Source organism: Marmota marmota, unplaced genomic scaffold (genome assembly GCF_001458135.2).
Source record: "Marmota marmota marmota unplaced genomic scaffold, marMar, whole genome shotgun sequence".
NCBI classification, from domain to species: Eukaryota; Metazoa; Chordata; class Mammalia; order Rodentia; family Sciuridae; genus Marmota; species Marmota marmota.
The window spans coordinates 266,129-285,289 of NW_026000244.1; the positions used below are offsets into that span (position 1 = coordinate 266,129).

Genomic DNA, 19,161 nt, shown 5'->3' on the forward strand with positions numbered 1-19,161 from the left:
TTCAGTAAGTGCCTGCTGGGGGACCCTGTTCATGTCCACAGCACTCCTTAGAACTGGGCTTAGCATCCCCATCCTAAGAGGAGAAAACAAGGCTCTTAAAGATTTTCAGAAGCTGATTCAGTCCTACAGCAGCAGAGGACAGACCCTGCTCTGGTCTGCCAGTGTGTGACACCTGGTTCAGGCACAGTGCCTGGGGTAGCCTGTCTCTGAGCCAAGCCAGGACTTCTCTGCACCTCATGGCCTACCCACACCCATGCCACCCTGTCCCTGGGCCCAGCTCCTCCTTTCCTCCTGCTCTGCCCTCCTCCCTGCCCTGAAGATGTTGTCTGCCACCCTTGATTCCTACAGAGCTAAAAACACCACTTGCCTGCACAGCTGTCTCTGCACTGCTGTGTCCCTTGTCAACCCCTCTCTTGGCCACCCTTCATTTGGAATGAATGAAGGGACTGAGGCAGCATAGGCCAGAGTGTGTGCCCAGGGCTCGTGGCAGTGGTAGAGGGAGGAGTGAGGCCCACCCCCACTGGTCCCCTCAGGCCCTTCCCTCTTCCCCTTCCCTGGTAGCGGCTGAAGCCAGATACCACTAAGCCATATCCCCAGCCCTTTTTTATATTTTATTTACCGCTAAGGCCTGATTAAGTTTGCTGAGGCTGTCTTTGAATTCACAATCCTTCTGCCTCAGCCTCCTGAGCCTTATACGTGTGTGCCACTGTGCCCAGGGATATCAGTGTATTGAAAGCTGCTCTTGGGGAAGGCTCAGGGCAGAAGGCAGGACAGGCAGCACCCACCCCTCCTGGGATTCCATCCCTTTCCACACTTTGTCCAGTGGCAGGTGGCTGGACAAGAGGAACTTGTCATCTCCCTGGTGCCAACACCAGGCCAGTCACCCAGGGAGAGGGGTTTGTGGTCAGGTCACAGCAGTGATGTCATTAGAGTGCTTCATCTGCTTTGATTCCTGCATGACTAGCATCCAAAGAAGCAGCTGTCCTGGTGTGTGTGCAAGAAAGCAGATCCTACTGAAAACACTAGTCTGCCCTATTTACCATGTGTGACAGTCAGTGTCCCTTGGGATGGCATTTACCTGGACATTCTGGTCTGGGCTTAATGTGGCTTGGGAATAGACCAGGACATTTCAGGGACATGGTTTCTCACCATTCTCTATTTCTTTAAGGACAGCACACCTCCCTCCTCTTCTCCATTGTTGGCCACATTCTTCCATCTTGATCTGGAACTGGGGAAACAGGGCCCACAGGTCTGGCAGCCAGCCCCGCCTACCCTCTGTCAACTCCACTCTGGGAGCCTGGAGTCTGAGGGGAAAACTGGTAAATGAAAGACGGGGCATGAGGCAGGCTGCAGGTGGGACACCCACTGTGCCCTTCCTCTCAGTTGCCTCTTCAAACCCATGCCAAGAGAGGAAGTGGCCAGATGGGGTGGGGGAAGGGCTGCCTTCCCACAGTGGAGAGGAGGCTTGAGGCTGTGTCTCTGGGTGAGGGTGGCAGGAGCATCCCTGGCTCTCTGGCAGTGAGCATCCCTGGCTCTCTGGCAGTGAGCATGGGACCTCAACTGCCTTCCCTTTTGGCATCCTCTGGACCCTAGCTGCCCATGCCTACCTTTGGCCGCATTCTTGGCTGAGGACAGACTTGTGGGTGCTGAAACATGGCCACACCAGCATGAACCCCTTCTGTGGCCCACTATGGCTGGTGGGGCACCAGTTAAAAATGAACCCTGAAAAAAAAGACAGAGTAGGTGGAGGCAGGTTTATATTCAAAGGAGTGGACTGAGCAAGAGAGCTGTGGTGTTCACACAGCTTTGGGTCCATGGTGCATGTGAAACCGAATCCTCTTCATGTGCTCTAGGAGGGTGATCGCAGGCACATTCTGGTCCTGGAGCTGGCCTTTGGAAGGTCTGTATTATTGAGACAATGTGGTCACACCCACCAACCAATTCTGGAGAAGGTGGCCTGCCACTGGCCATGTTGGGTGTTCCAATGGGCATGTCCAGGGTCCTCCTCTATGTTCCAATGGGCCTCTACCTGAGGTTGGGTGGGTGAGGTCCTCAGCTGGGATAGAAAGCCAGCAGCCCAAGTGTTCGTGGCACCCAGTTTACTCTTGCCCTAGCCCTATTGCTCCTAGGAGCCTCCAAGTCTGTCCTGGGGCCTTTGCTGGGGTCCTTAGGGGTCAGTAGGCTCTCCTAGGCCTATTTGGGGGCATGCTTTTAGACCCTGTGCCTTCTGGCTCTTGGTAATGGCAGGAGAAAGGGCTACCATCAAATGCCAGAGCCAGCCCAGGAGACCTTATGAGGTCCCTGGAAGGCCTGAGGATGGGCCTGGCTAGAGCTTGATAGGCCCACCCTGCACTTGGGTTGGCCAGACCTGACTGTGAATCTGGGCAGTCTCAGGGGCCCATCTCGCAGTTCTCCAAGCAGCTTAATAAGGCCGAGGAACAGTCACCAGGAAATGAGGGCAGAGGGGAAATGAGCACAGAGGATACACAGGTCTTGAATGACTTGTACCATCCGGCCCTAGACAGTCTTCCCTCAGGGAGTGAGGAGTTCCAGAAACAGGGTCTAGACCCCAGGCTGCCACTGTGGCCTGCACTGCTGCTTATCAACACCCTGGGCCTCACCTTCCTCAATCATACGGTGCGACCCAATACCTGCCTCCTGGTAAAACTGCCATCAGGCTTTGCTAACCCATTGACAGTCATTAAACAGGCCTGCTTTGTGACACCTAGGACAAGAACTACTATGCTGCCTCACAGGTGAGGAAAAGAGGGCCAGCATGCATGTGATGGCTGTGAAGGGTCTCCAGAGGCCATGCCCTTTCTGTGGAACCTAGGCTGGGGTCCCTTGAAGATAAAATAGGCCATGAGAAGCTGGAGTAGCCCTGCTGGGGGACAGGACTTGGGCCAGATGTTTCTAGAGAGTTCCCACCAAGCCAGGAGTCCATCTCACTCTCCTCCCACTTCAGGACCTCTCCTGTGTTCCCTGCCAGTCATGAGCCACAACACTGCAGCAGGGCGAGGCTGGGCCTCTGGAAGCAGCCACCTATGGGCAGCTTAAACGTCCCCTGGTGCTCACCTCTCTTGCCCTGGTCCAGATGGCCTGGAGTGTCCCAGAGTCCTGCAAATGTTCTTGAGAGTGGATGTCAGCCTAGAGGAGACAGAACTCGGTGACATGTGCTGGCTGGTTCTGAGCCAGACTCTGGACAAACTCTACCTGCCCCACAGCCTGGGGAGGCCCTCACACCTCCCACAGAAAGTCCTCCTCAGGCCCAGACTTCCAGATATTAGGAACAGCCACCACTGGTGTGCGGGTGACAGGGATGCCAAGAATCTCAGTGTTAAGGTCCTGACATGAAGGAAGAGGGTCCTAAGATCCTCCCCACATGAGCAGCTCTGCCTGGCTTTACTGGGGACTTCACTCTCTTCGAAGGACTCCCAGCAGAGCTAGTCTGACCTTCCAACTAGTGTTGCTTGTGCCTCCTGCCATCTCTAGAAAGTTCAGCAAGGTTACCTTTTACCACAGTGAAAGAGGGCTTGTGGGTTGCAGGTGGAGATTGGGACAACCCAGGTGGGGAGGAATATGAAACAGGGCAGAGTCCCAAGTGGGACCCTGGCTTCAAGAAGCACCCCGATCCTGGCTCAGATTGGTTTAGCTGACCTCTGGGGCCTCGTGACTCATGGGCACGAGCAGCTAATCCCCAGATGGCTCCTGCTTCAGTTAGTGAGAAAGTAGCTGGGGTGGGTGGTGGCTGTCTGGCAGGCAGCAGTCCAGCATGGCAGGAGCACTTGCACCTGGCACTGGCAGAGCAGCAGCATCTATGACCAGGGGCCCACCAGAGAAATGGGAGGGAGACCCAACTCCAAGACCCTCTCTCACACTATCTAGGAGGGCTGAGAGGCCAATGGGCCCAGGAAGAAAATGTCGAGCCTGTAGGACCCTCACCCATTCCAGCAGGTGGCTTGTCTCTGAAGCGTGGGTTCAGGACTTGGTGGGCTCTTCTTCAGCTCAAGGCATAAGACCCTGCCGATTTCTAGGTGGTCAAAGGACATCTCATGTGGCTGACCTGCAAGAACAGGAGGCTGCTCTGTGGTAAGCTGAGAAGAGGACAGAGGCCTGCCCAGCAGGTCTGGGAGAGCACAGCCCAGAGTTCTGGAGCTGAGGGCCTCTGAGAGAATCTCNGGGTGCATGTACCATGCTAACACTAATCTATTTATACTTATGCATCTAACATCAAGGCATTAGAATGTGTAAGGAAAAACTTATATAACTGCAAGCAGAAATAGGGAGTACATTATTTTACTTGGCAAACTCAACATACTTCGTGAGTAATTGACAAAACTAGTATCGAACCAAATAGTACCATATTGTTATGGTTTAGATATGAGGTGCCTCCCCAAAGTGCAATGCAAGAATTTTCAAAGATGCATTGATTAGATAATGAGATCTTTAGACTAATTAGTAGATTAATCCACTGACAATGGTTAACTGGATGGTAACTGAAACCAGGAAAGGTGTAGCCGAAGGAAGGTCATTTGAGGTATGACTTTTTGACAAAGGATTTGTCTACAGCTTGCCTATGTCCTGAATTTAAAGGTGTTGGACTAATTAATCTGTGGAGGAAATTTCAAGGCAGCACAGCATTGAGGCAGAAGCATATATGTTGCCGGTGGCTTTTAGCCAAGTTTACTATGCTAATCAGGAGCAGAAAACAGAGAAGAAATATTTGAAAAATTTGCAGTGTGGCCAGAAAAGGAACAGTAAAACTGGTACTAAGGAGGTTGTGGTTTAAAGAGACACTACAGCCACTAAAGAGAAGCTAAGTACTTTAACTAGAAACAATAAGATGGCCTGAGAACATACCAGGAATTGTCAAGACCACACATATCTCAGGTTCAAGAGTGTAAAAGTAAAAATTCCTTGCTGCAAATAAACTACTTCTGAGCATTTGGTCCCACAATTATGCATGTATACTCTGAGTCCTAAAATTGACAATTTGTTTATTGGAGGGAGTGGGGGAGCCTCCAAAACTTTAGATTGCTTTATTCTTGCACAGAACATCTTTTATAGTGCAGTGTGAGGTTAAATATTTAACTGTGGCACAACATATTGAAAACAACTAATTGTTTGCTAGTACTAAGAAAACATCACATAAAATGCCAGGAAACATACAACCTAAAATACATATTAGGTAGTACAGTTGGGGCCTTATTTTTCTTCTTATTCAGAGTCATCGTGCTCATCAAGAATTAGCTGAGTATGAGGAGTTATTGCTGTCCTGCCCTGTTCAGTATCTCTGCATTCAGATTCTTCAGGGTACACTCCCCGTGACTTCAGAAGATTGGGCCTCACCACCATGGGTGCACTCTGCTTTCACAGGGGATCTAGGAAGTTTTTTTCACTGTGCTAAGCTACCCAGACACTTAGAGATGGCTGCAAATGTGGCCCAGGAGCCTTGGCTACAGCTCAAAATGGTGGCAGACCTTGGAATCAAACCCATAGTGTTGGTACTGAAGGTCTGAAGGATGCTAGAATTAGGGGGTCATGGAGGCTTCCATTGAGATTTCAAAGAAAGGTATGAGAAATCAGGCAAAGTGTAGAAGGGTCGAAATCCCTGCAGGCAGCGCCTGAGAGGATGATGCATGAAGACATGTGAAGGAAGCCAGAGCTCAAATGAGACCCCCAAGATTAAAAGATGCCAGTAATATGGAGTATCTACAAAGGAAAGCTGCAGGAATCAAGCAGAGGCAAGACAAGAGAGACCATGTGAACTGCAACAAGAAATGCCACAGAGATGGAGCTACACAATCTCTTTGGACAGAACATCAGGGTATCATGTGCTTCACTGGACATAGAGCTACAGGACTTGTTTGCCCAGCTGGATTTCATTCTTGCTTTCCTTGGTCCCATCCATGTTTGCACACCTGGAATAAATATCGCTTGGTCTTGGTGTAGAATTGCTATTATGTTTTTTTTTTTAAATATTTATTTATTTTTTAGTTTTCGGTGGACACAAATCTTCATTTTATTTGTATGTGGTGCTGAGGATCGAACCCAGCACCTCGCGCATGCCAGGCAAGCGCGCTACTGCTTGAGCCACATCCCCAGCCCAGCTATTATGTTTTGCTAGATTCTGTTTGCTAATACTTTGTTGAAGAATTTTTTAAATCTATGTTCAGCTGAGGGCTGCTCCTGACTGGGGACTGGTGGAGCACTCTGCCATTAGAGCTGACATCAAATGATCCTCCAGACAACCTGGTACCCAGGTGCAGGAGGCTCAAGTAAGGGAGAAGCTGAATGTTAGGCTAAGTAGCTTCTGAGGCACAGGCAGGAAATCTCAGGTAGAATCCTAGGAACTCTGCATCCTTCTGTCTACCCTCCTGCCTCCAGGGCCCAATATGTCCACACCAGGTTCCCCAGCAAGGGGCTCATGGACTTACCCTCAGCCCAGGGCCATCTTGTCCTTAAACCACTGCTCTGTGACTCCAGCTCATCTGACAAATGGTGAGAAGTAGAGGAGATGTGCTGGACCCTGCCTGGCACAAGGACTCTGAGATCCAGAACCTGTAGCAGCATTGGATCAGGCACACAGCTGCCTCCAGGTTCATCCTGTGGCCCATGGAGATGTAGAGAGAGGCTTGTTGCTGTGGCTATGGCTCTTCAGAGCCTACAGAATGGAAAGGAGGTCAGAGATGAAGGAACACATGCCCCTAGGTCCAGACCAGCCACAGGGAGGCTCTGATGAGGTCCTTGGTGGTAGCAGGGAGTTCTTGGACTCCCAGCCCTTAGGCTCCTTCCCAGTGCCTGTTCCTGGGCAGAGTGAGCGAGTGCTGGCATCAAAGGGTCTGAGGTGCATGCGTGCAAGTGCATGCAGTGCCTCTGACCTGGCAGAGTAGAGTGAAGACCCAGGCCAGTCATCATTCCCAGGACAGTTCCAGAACCTCCTGTCAGAAGATGCATCTCCCTCAGCCTGCAGGAGCTGAATCTGGAAAATGGAGAGAAAACTTGTAAAAACCATATTTTCTTGGTGAAGGGCTGAGGCAAGCCCCTTCCTCTTTAAAACCCAGTCACAAGCCAGGAATGGGAAGGGACCTATCCTGGATGATAATGTACCTAAGCAAAGCCATCTGCTCAGACAGCCCTGAGTGTGCCCAAGGCCCCCATCTGACCTGACAACAGGGGCTTTGAGATGGGCAGCAGCTCACTTGGGACCACAGCATTGGTAAGTAGAGGAGTGGGCCAGGGCACACAGGACCACCCTGGCAGCAGGCTGTGACCAGGACTCAGCTACTAGCTTCCTTCTGCTTCCTCCCTACTGGGAACTTGGACATGTGTGGGTCACCTCCACACTTTCCTCTGGAGGGGAGAGGATGGGCCCAGTGTGGGTCACATTGGCCTGGGAAGGGTCTGGACCCCCATGTCCTTCACAGATGTTTGTGGAGTGAGTGCTCCACACAGGCGCCTCTGCCGGAGGAAAGGACAGATGGGGTCTTTGCTCTCAGAATGTGCTGTGCAATAGAAAAGCCAAAGTGTTAATGTCACCTCCCCAGTGCATGCTGTGGGGCCAGAGGAGGGAGATGCAGGGGTGAGAAAGGGTATGGATGCAGTCACAGGCAGGAGCAGTGGTCCAAAGCCTGACACCTGGGATGGCATGGGGGTGACTGGGGGACATAACCTACAATAATCTACATGAGTGCAGCAGCACCACAGAGGTGGAGATGAAAGAGGCAATCATACCACAGGGAGGAGTCAGGGGCCCCAGGGGTTGCAAGCCACAGGCTGGGATGCACCACCCAGGGCTACATGGAGGGAGGCACCAGAGAACACCAGATGTGCTTTACTCCAGGCCAGGATCCAGGGACACAGAGGTGTCTGGGAGGTAGCTGACCTGTCCTTCCTCCCAGGACCGTTCCAGGCAGCTACTGGCCAAGCCCAGGCTGTCCAGGCCTCATTACCTTCTCCTTGTGCAGGGCGCTCTTCTCCAGCATGTCTACCTGCAGGAGTTTCTTGGCCACTCCAGTGCAGGGCAGCTTTGTGAGGACACCAATGTAGCAGGCCACCCCAAAGCTTGGCAGTGGGCAGAGGAGGGTGAACTGGGGCAGTGGGGTTGGGCAGCAGTAAGCCATGCAGCCTGGAGGTGAGCCCAGGATGAGGGTTGAACAAAGTCTCACCATCTGCAGACCAGCAGAGCACTCAGGGCCCAGACTCCAAGACCCTCTGTGCCCTGACTTCATGGGTGAGGTTGGGGCAAGCCCAGCAGCCTAATTAACACAGTCACACTATGTCACCCTGTTCTTCCTTTCATTTTATGGCAATTTCCTTCTTTCTCTCCACTTTGCTGTTGCCCTCAGGCCTATGCATATGTTCCCATGGCCTGGGTGCCCATGCCCAGGAGCAGCCTGCTGGTCCCACCACTAGCATCCAGGTCAGTGTGAATTTACCCTTTGGCTTTGGCCCCATAGGGTCCAAGAGCAGTGGCCAGGATGACCATCAACCTCAGCCCTCCTGGGACAAGATCCCTGCATCATGCAGAATCACTGGCTCTGGGACAGGAGTCCCCTTGTTAGACCACGACACAAGAAAAGACCACTGACACCAATTAAAATCAAAGTAAAGCAAGCTTATTATTTCAACCGGCTGGCCTGCCTCTCCCAACAATCATGGGAGCCAGGGACAGCAGCTAAGCTTTCTAGAAGCCCAGCTTTATAGCCCAGAAAGTTACACAGAAGGATGTTCGAGGATCTTACAGATAACAAAATTATGACAAGCATAACACAAAGGCTAGTTCATATTTTTTACTGGCCCTGACATCAGAATTTATGAAGGAAGGCCATTAGAGCTTCAGAGAGGGTCATTATCTGGCCAGGGAAAGCCAAGATTTATGAGACACCATTAAATTTCAGAGAGGGTTGTTATCTGGTCAGGGAAAACCAGGCATGGGTGAGTTCAAGGCATGGGCAGGCATTCCAAGCAGCTTTACAACATCAAATTATGGCCAGTTTATATAGATATCCTAATATTTTTCCAGAAAACAGAAATGAATCCTTTGTAACTGTGACAAGCTTGATCCTGATCTAAAGAGAGAATTTGGCTAGGTATATCACTCCCTGGAGGCTGGATTGGCAACTGAAAAAAACACCTAAGAGAACTGACTTCTCTGTTAGCCTGGAGACTGACTTATCTCTTAGCCTTTTCATCAGTAAATTGGCAAGAATCTTAGCTGCAAATGACCCAAAGTGGGGAGGGTCCACTCTAATGGTAGACCAGAGAAACTGATTCTTAGTGAACCCAAACAGGCTGACTGCCGAAGCCTACAGATGATTTTCCACAGGGACACAAGGGGCATCCTGGGTCCCCATAGGATGATGGTGACTGCTTAGAATTTCTCCACATAAGCTCCAAAAAACAGAGCGCAAGAAAGGAAAGCCCCTCTCATTTCCCATGCCCATGACATAAGAGAAGCCTATTACAGATGTCACTGTGAGGAATGAAACAGACCAGGCTGCAAAGTAGCTCCAGCCATTGAGACTAATGAAAAGACAGAGTTAAGATCCCCACCCTCATGTGCTCTAGGCAGAGGTTGACCTATATGCTCTACAGTTATAACCAGCCACCCTCTTCCACTGTGGGGCAGGGTCTTTTGGGTTTGAAACAGTCTCTTTGCCAGAGAAGTCCTAAGAAAAGGAGCTGAACTTTAAAAGCTCTCTGGGTTGTTCCCAGTTATTCCAGAAAGCCCGGGCCATCTGGACTCTCTGTCCTCCACATCTACACCTCCTAGCAACATGTGCAAACTCTTCCGCGTCAATTCATCTGCTGTTCTTGCAGCTCCACACCAGTGTGCACTTCCCTCCTCCCTCAGTGTCTCTAAGTGCTCTGTCTCTGGAAACCCCTATTCTCTCAGATTTCCTAGCTCTGAGGTCATGCCCACCTTTATAAATGATAGAGGTCTCTTCATAAAGCCAGTGTGGTTACCTCACTGTCACAGCCTCCAGGAGACCCGGCTTTCCCCATCTCTCTCAGTGTCCACATGATGTTGCCTTCATGCTAGTGCCATCCTGTGCCTTGTCTTTGAGCCTCCAGTGGCCTGTGCAAGTGGTGGAGCAGTCAGTGTTGACTTACATGAAGGCCAGGAGGGAAGGGGCAAGCAGGGGTGAGGCTAACCACCACCTTTAGAAGAGCTCCTGAGAAAAGGGGTTGGGGATCCTCACACACACCAGGTCCCAGGTGGGCACCTTTGAACTGAGATCATACTCAATCCCCAACACCATTTTTGGGGAAGGTTATCTTTTTTTTTTGTTTATCATACCTTTTAGTCAATCAGTCTTTATTAACATGCAAGTACCATTTGCTGCAAGATACACAGATTTGTCTAGTCTTCATTCCAGTTTTATTTTAATGTTCTAAACTTCAGGTTATTTCTGGATCTAACACAAAGTAACCTACAAAAACTGGTCAAACTTTATTTCCAGCTCTCACCTTTAGAAACCATTATATAGGTTTATGATTGCTATTATTGGCTACTAAGTAGCAGCCTCCCACCTTGCTGGGGATCAAACCTAGTGCCTCAAAGCACTCTATCACTGAGCTATATCCCTAGCCCCAGAAGATCTTGTACTCGATACATATCTTCTAAAGTATGTATGTATGTTTTAGATTACTAAAAATATGTTTTTAACTGCATTTAATAAATTGTAAAGTACAATATTTAGGTTTTCTAAGAGAAAAAATTATTTTACGCTTTTTGCAGTTTTTCAGAAAAACTGGACTATATTTAGCTAGTCTTAACAATAAGGTGAAGACTTAAGTTTATAGGCCTCAAAATCAGTTTTGTTGTACTAAAACAGACAATACTACCCCCAACTTCAGTAAATCTTCTCCTAAGCCTACACAAAAATGCTGTCAGTTTCTCATGTTCTTTGTTTGCTTAAAAGCTGAATGCTTCCTCATAAGTCTGACTTCATAAAACCCACTGATTAAGGTACCATATTTATAGGAACATACTTTAATTAATAGAAGATAATTCATGTACTATATCTAAGTGTATTATAAGATTTTTTTTACTACATTGCTCAACATTTTTCATACTTTATAACATTTGATGGAGGAAGACTGGTATTGTTCAAAAAAATCTCGCTTTAAGATCTAGATAAAACTTATAGTAAGTATTTTAAAACATACTTAAACAAGAAGTATATTCACGGGGATCTATGAAGAATGAAAATTGCAAAGGAAGCTTGAAAGTTAATGAAAGTACAGTACTTTGGATTGCCCCAAATGCACAATGAACAGGATCTAAGTCGAAGTTTAACTTGTTGACCATGGCTCACAGTTCAAACAGTCACTAGTTGTACCTAATAATCTTCCAAATTGTTTTTAAATAAAGTTCTTAAATTGTAGCAATAAACAAAACACAAGATACACTTAAATAATACTACGGTTTATCAAAAAACACATAAGAAATTTCAACTCTCATTCTTTGAATTACAAAAATCAACTTTTGGCTAAGTTATAAACATGTTTATTATGTAATTATTTGCATAACTCTAGTAATGCTATCAGTGGCTATAGATCAGAATAAGTTTTTTTTTAAAAAAACACTAAAAACAAAAATACATAGCCCCATTATTTACCTGTAGAACATGTTCGTTTATGCCTATATTTCAGCATTTATTGTATAATCGTTCTAATTTTAAAAGTCACATCCAAAGGATAAACAAAACCACCTACAAATTGGCATAATTGTTTATTTCTCAGTTTGTGAAAATGTCCTTAATTTGTTGATGTATGAAACAAATTTTAACTTTGATTGCTATGCAAAAAAACAGAAGAAAATCTGCTTTGCAATTAAATTTGTAGTTCAATTGCATACAGGCAACATGCTATATATGAAAAAATTACTAACTGAACTACAAATATTAAATGCTGAAAAAAAAATTAACAGTTTATTATAATTTATTTTATTTAACAATCTAGGAAGTTCGCAGCCATCAGTAGTTCCAATGCGATTTCAGGTGCAATTGGGAATTCGGGAATCTCGGTAGAGCTGTTAGTGTAGCGAACCTTGTAGGTAAAATACATGCATACTTTTGATAGCACATGAGATGGAATTTCTCTAAAATTGACCTCATTAGTTTCATTTTCGGCAAACTGACCTGGGCCACTCAACATGGCTTTTATTGTTCCTGATGTTAGTGCATGTTCTCTTTTTACAATAAATTCATGACCATCAGAAGATATCAATTTGACATACATGGCATCAGGGCCTTCACAGCCACCATAGGTTTTCTCTTCTCCATCCATTATGTTCTTATAAATTCTAGTTTGGTTCCACAGGAACGTGAGTAGTTTCTCGTCAGCCTCGCAGCCACCGCAGCCAAGTCCCCTCGTACCGCCACAGCCCCTACTCCAGGGCCACCCCCCGACCCCCAGCTGCCTGCCCCTGTCGGGGAAGGTTATCTTGTCACTTCCTTCAAATCTTTTGCCTTGCATGACCTACCCATGGGTGAGGCAGAGAAGGAAGCCATGGGTGGGGCAGAGATGGGAGGTTGGTTGTTGGCAGTGAGCAACAGGGCAGAGAAAATGGAGGCAGGAAGCAGGTGGCCTTAGACACCTGCTGGCCTGCATGCCTGGTGGCAGGTGATGTATGAAGAGAGCTGAATGGGTAGCCTCATGGCATTTCAAGAGTTGCCCTTCCTGGTGGATTTGGTGCAATGTCTACAGAGAAGGAGCCAGGCCTCATGCCCCAGGCAGGTGCCTCATCTCAGGGCAGAAAAGTGGCCCCTCTGCTTCTGCATAGTCAAAGGGGGAAGCCCCTGGGAGTCACCAACACCCATAGCCAGAAAAGAAGAGAATTTTCTAAAAAGCTGAACCCCTGTGGCAGTTCCTCTTCCTGCTGCCCCAAGGACAGCCCATACTGAGGAGTGAGGATCAGCTTAGCTGACTGACTCCCCTGTGGCTCTGTAGGTCCTCCTTATGGATGGAAATTTGGTGCTCTACAACCAAGGTAATCTTGTTCCCAAAAGAGGTCAGGGTGGGAGCTGAGAAGGACCAGAGAGGGCACTTCCAACCCCATGGAAAGAGCACCTGCTGCCAGCAGGGCTTTGATGGCTCCTTTCTGGACTCGTTTTCACCATCAGGCCATGAGACACAGGACAGATCCCCCACCCAGAGAAGAGCCCCCCTTTTATGCCACCTTTACTGCTTACCCTCTCTTCTCCACAGCAGCCCTACACTGCCAACCTACATGGTCCAGGGGCCAACCTGGCCACTGTGAAGAGTCACAGGGCTTGAGCTCAGGGCCCCACCCTCACCAACATCCCTGAGCTGGACAGTCAGGCCTCTGTCCATAATCAGACAGGAGCATCATTTCCTGTGGATGCCGGGACCTTGTCCCAGGAGGGTGCTGAGGTTGATGGTCATCCTGGCCACTACCCTTGGACCCCGTGGCCCCAAAGCCAAAGGGTAAACTCATGTTGACCTGGATGCTAGTCCTGGGACCAGCAGGCTGCTCCTGGGCCTGGGCACCCAGGCCATGGAAACAAATGCATAGAACTGAGGGCAGCAGCAAAGGGGAGAGGAAGAGAGAAATTGCCATAAAATGAAAGGAAGAACAGGGTGAAGTGTTGTGAGCCTGCTAATTGGGCTACTGGACCTGTAAAGGCAGAAGGCATCCTCTGCACCATCCTCACCAATGAAGTCAGGGCAGAGAGGGTCTTGGAGTCTGGTCTCTGAGTGCTCTGCTCCTCTGCAGATGGTGAGATTCTGTTCATCCCTCAACCTGTGCCCATCTGCAGGCAGCATAGCTTACTGTTGGCCAATCTCACTGCCCCAGTTCACCCTCCTCTGCCCACTGCCAACCTTTGAGGTGGCCTATTACTTCGGCATTCTCACAGAACTGCTCTGCATTGAAGTGGCCAAGAAACTCCTGCAGGTAGATGGGCTGGAGAAAAATACCTGCACAAGAGGAAGGTAAAGAGGCCTGGACAGCCTGGGTTCAGCCAGCATGTGCCTGGAATGGCCCTGGGGATGGGAAGGATGGGTCAGCTACCTCCTGCATACCCCTGTGTCCCTGGATCCTGGCCTGGAGTAAAGCACACCTGGTATTCTCTGGGTGCCTCCCTCCATGAGGCCCTGGGTGGTACATCCAAGCCTATAGCTTTCAACCCCTGGGGCTCCTGGACTCCTCCCCCTGTTGTGATTATCTCTTCCACCTCCACCTCTGTACGCTACTGTAGGTTATGTTCTCCAGTCACCCCCATGCCATCCCAGCTGCCTGTCCCCCTGGAGTGCTCACATAGCTCAGCCTCCAGACCCTGCTCATGGGGCTGCCTGTGCTTTGGATTGCTGCTCCTGCCTGTGACTGCATTCACACCCTTTCTCACCCCTGCATCTCCCTCCTCTGGCCCTGCAGTCTGAACTGGGGAGGTGACATTAACACTTGGCTCTTCCATTGGGCAGCAAATTCCAAGAGCAGAGACCCCATCTGTCCTTTCCTCCAGCTCAGGCACCTATGTGGTGCACTCACTCTATAAACATCAGTGGAGGGTGTGGAGGTCCAGACTCTACCCAGGCCAATGTGACCCACTCTGGGCCCACCATCTCCCCTCCAAAGGAAAGTATGGAGGTGACCCACACATGCCCAATTTCCTAGTAGGAGAGGAAGCAGAAGGAAGGTAGAAGCTCATTCCTGGCCACAGCCTATTGCCCAGTGGTCCTAGTCCACTCCTCTATTTACCAGTGCTGTGTTCCCTGGTGAGCTGCTGCCCATCTCAAAGCCCCTGTTGTGAGGTCAGATGGGGGCCTTAGGCACACTCAGGGCTATCTTAGCAGATGGCTTTGCTTAGATTCAGCATCCATCCAAGATAGAGCCCTTTTCTTTCCTGGCTAGTGACTGGGTATTTAAGAGGAAGAGGCTTACGTCAGCCCTTCAGCAAGAAAAAATGTTTTCTGAAAGTTTTCTCCCCATTTTCTAGATTCAGCTTCTGTGGACTGGAGGAGATGCATTCTCTCTCTCAGGAGACTCTGGTACTGTCTTGGGAATGGTGACTGTCCTGGACCTTCACCGTACTCTGCCAGGTCAGAGGAAGTGCATGCACTCACACACATGCACCTCAGACCCTCTGCTGTCAGCACTTGCCCACTGTGCCTGGGGACAGGCACCGGGAAGGAGCCTAAGGGCCAGGAGTCCAAGAGTTCCCTGCTGCCACCCAGGACCTCATCAGAGCCTTTAGCCCCTGTGGCTGGCCTGGACCCAAGGGCATGTGTCCCATACCTCTCTGACCTACCTTTCATGCTATAGGCCCTGAAGAGTCACAGCCATAGCACCAAGCCTTTTTACATCTCTGTGGGCCACAAGATGAGCCTGGAGACAGCCATGAACCTAACCTCATGCTGCTGCAGGTTCCAGATCCCAGAGCCCTTGCAACAGGTGGGGTCCAGCACATGCTCCTATACTTCTCACCATTTGTCGGCTCAATTGGGGTCACAGAGCAGTGGTTTGAGGGTTCATTTTTAACTGGTGCCCCACCGGCCACAGTGAGTGAAGTCTTCAGAAAAGCCGGGCAGAGCTGCTCATGTGGGGAGGACCCTAGGACCCTCTTCCTCTGTTTCAGAGCCTCAACACTGAGGTTCTTGGCATCTTTGTCACCCACACACCAGTGGCTGCTGTTCCTAATATCTGGAAAGCTGGGCCTGAGGTGTGAGGGCTTCCCAGACTGTTGGGCAGGAAGGGTGTGTCCAGAGTCTGGCTCAGAATTGCCCATCACATCTTACTGAGCTCTGTCTCCTTCAGGCTGACATCCGCTCTTGAGAACACTTTTGCAGAACTCTGTCACTTCAGGCCATCTGCACCAAGGCAGGAGAGGTGAGCACCAGAGAAGCTCAGGCCACTCACAGGTGGCTGCTTTCAGTGGCCAGCCTCTTTCTGCTGCAGTGTTGTGGCTCTGAATTGGCCAGAAATACAGGAGAGATCTCTGAAAGGGGAGGAGAGTGAGATAGACTCCTGGATTGGTAGGAACTCTCTGGAAATAACTGACCCAAGGCTTGCCTCCCAGCAGGGTTATTCCAGCTTATTCTCATGGTCCACTTTACCTTCGAGGGACCCTGGCCTGGGTTCCACAGAAATGATACGGCCTCTGGTAGCTCTTCACAACTAGCTCCATCCCATGCAGCCTGGCCCTCTTTTCCTCACCTGAGGCAGCACAGTAGTTCTGGTCCCAGGTGTCACAAAGCAGGCCTGTTGTGAGGACTGTAGATGGGCTAGCAAAACCTGATGGCAGCCTCACCAGGAGGGAGGTATTGGATCTTATAGCTGAGGAAGTTCAGGCCCAGTGTGTTAATAAGCAGCAGTGCAGGCTGCAGTGGCAGCCTGGGTTCCAGGCCCTATTTCCGGCACTTCTTACTCCTGAAGGAAGCTGTGTGAACACCACAGCTCTCCTGCTCAGTCCACTCCTTTGAATACACACCTGACTCCACGTACTCTGTCTTTTCTTTCAGGGTTCATTTTTAACTTGTCCTCTGCCAGCCACAGTGGGCCACAGTGGGGGTCCATGCTGGTGTGGTACTCAGGCCTGGACAGCACAAGTCATTCAAGGGCTGTGCACCCTCTGATCATTTCCTCTCTATTCTCATTTTCTGGTGACTGTTCCTAGGCCTTATTAAGCTGCTTTAAGAATTGAGAGATGGGCCACTGGGACTGCCCAGCTTCACAGATGGAGCTGGCCAATATAAGTGCAGGGCGGCCCTGTCAAGCTCTGGCCAGGCACATCCTCAGGCCATCCAAGGACCACACAGTGTCTTCTAGGCTGGCTCTGGCATTTGATGGTATCCCTTTCTCCATGTCATTACCAGGAACCAGAAGGCACAGAGTCCTATGGCATGACCCAAAAGAGGCCTGAGAGAGCCTGTAGGCTCCTAAGGACCCCAGCAGAGGTCCCTGGACAGGCTTGGAGGCTCCCAGGAGAAGCAGGGACAGGCAGATGGAGAGAACTGAGTGCTGTGAGCACTTGGACTGCTGACATCCCACTCCAGCCTCAGGACAGCAGCTACGAGGACCTCACCCACCCAACCACAAGTGGAGGCCCATTAGAACATGGAGGAGGATCCTGGACATGCCCATTGGAACACCTAGTATGGCCAGTGGCAGCCTATCCTATGCAGCACTGTCTGGTGGATGTGACCACAGTGCCCCAATAGGACAGACCTTCCCAGGGTCAGTTCCAGACCAGAAGGTGTCTGCAATTGCCCTCCTAGAACATGTGAAGATGATTCATGTTCATGTGTCCAATGGACCCAAAGCTGTGCAAACATCATAGCTCTCCTGCTCAGTCTACTCCTTTGAATGTAAACCTGCCTCCACTTGCTTTGTCTTTTCTTTGAGGGTTCATTTTTAACTGGTGCCCCACCAGCCACAGTGAGCCACAGAGGGAGTCCATGCTGGTGTGGCTATGCTTCAGCAATCATAAGTCTATCCTCAGCTTGGAATGAGGCCAAGGCATGGGCTGCCAGGGGTTCAGAGGATAACAAACAGGAAAGCAGGTGAAGTCCCATGCCCACTGCCAGAGAGCCAGGGACACTCCTGCCACCCTCACCCAGAGGAACAGCCTCAAGGCCCATCTCCACTGTGGGAAGGCAACTTGTTCCCTGTCCTAGCTGGCCACTTCCTCTCTTGGTGTGGGCATGAAATGGCAATTTAGAGGAAGGACACAATGGGTGGCCCAGCTGTGACCTGCCTCATTCCCAGTCCTTCATATACCAGTTTGCCTCCCAGACTCTAGGCTCCCAGAGTGGAGTTGGCAGAGGGTAGGTGGCTGCCAGATCCTCTGGGCCCCATTTCCCTAGTTCCAGATCAAGATGGAAGAAGGTAGCCAGCAATGGAGAAAAGGAGGGAGGTGTGTCATCTTTAAAGAAATGGAGGACAGTGACAAACCATGTCCCTGAAGTGCCCCAGTCTATTCCCAAGACACATTAAGCCCAGACCAGAATGTCCAGGTAAATGGCATCCTGAGGAACACTGACTCTCACACCTGTATATAGGGCAGAGCAGCATTATCAGTAGGAGCTGCTTTTTTGCACACAAACTAGGACAGCTTCTTCTTTGGATATTGGTCATGAAAGAATCAAAGCAGATAAAGGACTCTAATGATGTCACTACTGTGGCCTGACCAGTAAATCCTTCTCCCTGGGCGCCATGGAGATGACAATTTCCTCTTGTTAGCCAGCTTCCATTGGACAAGGTATGAAAAGGGATGGAGTTGCAGTAGGTATACTGGGGTGGCCACTGCCTGTCCAATCTGCTACCCTGGGCCTTCTCCATGAGCAGCTTTAAATACACCAATTTCACTGGTCATGGTGGCACACACCTATGATCCCAGCAGCTCAGGAGGCCGAAGCAGGAGGATTGTGAGTTAAAGCCAGCCTCAGCAACTTAGCAAGACCCTATCTCTAAATAAAATAGAAAAAAAGGTCTGGGGATATGGTTCAGTGATGAAACATCTCTGTGTCCAATTCCTGGTACCAAAAGAAAAAGTACACCAATATCTTGCATGCCATCTGTGGGTATTTCCTTGGGTCTCTCAGCAACCTGTTACATTACTAGTGCAGCTGGGCTGTGGACCAAACAGAAAGGCAGCAGGGAAAGAGACTCAGCCACATGCTCAATGATGGGTTCCTGCTGAGCCCAAGGGACAGCCCAACATATCCTGACTAGATGCAGCCCAGATGCCAGGCCCCTCACTCAAGCCAGTGTGCATTGAGTGTTGAGGACCCCCTTGGGGTGGGTTTACAGCAGCTTCTGAGAAAACTGACCACCAGCTCTCACTTAGAACATGTTTTCCCCAGCAGTTTTGGTGGGCATTATATGTACAAATACATATGAAGTCTCTTGGACATGCAGGAAATTCCCAGTAAGTGAAGAGTGGATGAGCAGGAGTCTAGTCCCAGGCTGGGCCCAGGAACAAGATGGTAGGCAGAAGGTTGCACCTGCCCACTGAGCACCTGAGCATGGGTCAGCCCCATATCCAGGTCCCCCATTGGAATCCTCTCAAGGGTGTGAAGAGAACAGGGCCATAGTGGAAGCACCCAGAGCTCTCCCCCTAAAATTTTATGTCACTTCCTCAAGCAGACCTGAGCAAAGCTCTCCAGGGGACACATGACTGCCACAGGCTT

At 49.8% G+C, this 19,161-nt stretch overlaps 1 protein-coding gene and 1 pseudogene across 1 annotated transcript; one reads left to right on the forward strand and one right to left on the reverse strand.

Annotated features, from left to right (window-relative positions):
- Positions 1-10,300: 10,300 nt before the first annotated feature.
- On the reverse strand, positions 10,301-12,420 carry LOC107159622 (elongin-C). Its single transcript, XM_015506191.2, has one exon. It carries the CDS (start codon positions 12,295-12,297, stop codon positions 11,959-11,961), a length of 339 nt encoding a protein of 112 aa, XP_015361677.1. The 5' UTR covers positions 12,298-12,420; the 3' UTR covers positions 10,301-11,958.
- Positions 12,421-12,666: 246 nt separating this feature from the next.
- On the forward strand, positions 12,667-17,190 carry LOC107159592 (annotated as a pseudogene).
- Positions 17,191-19,161: the final 1,971 nt, after the last annotated feature.

Bases quoted from the DNA above. Each gene is read 5' to 3' on its own strand.
- LOC107159622 (XM_015506191.2), bottom strand. From the start codon at position 12,297: ATGGATGGAGAAGAGAAAACCTATGGTGGCTGTGAAGGCCCTGATGCC.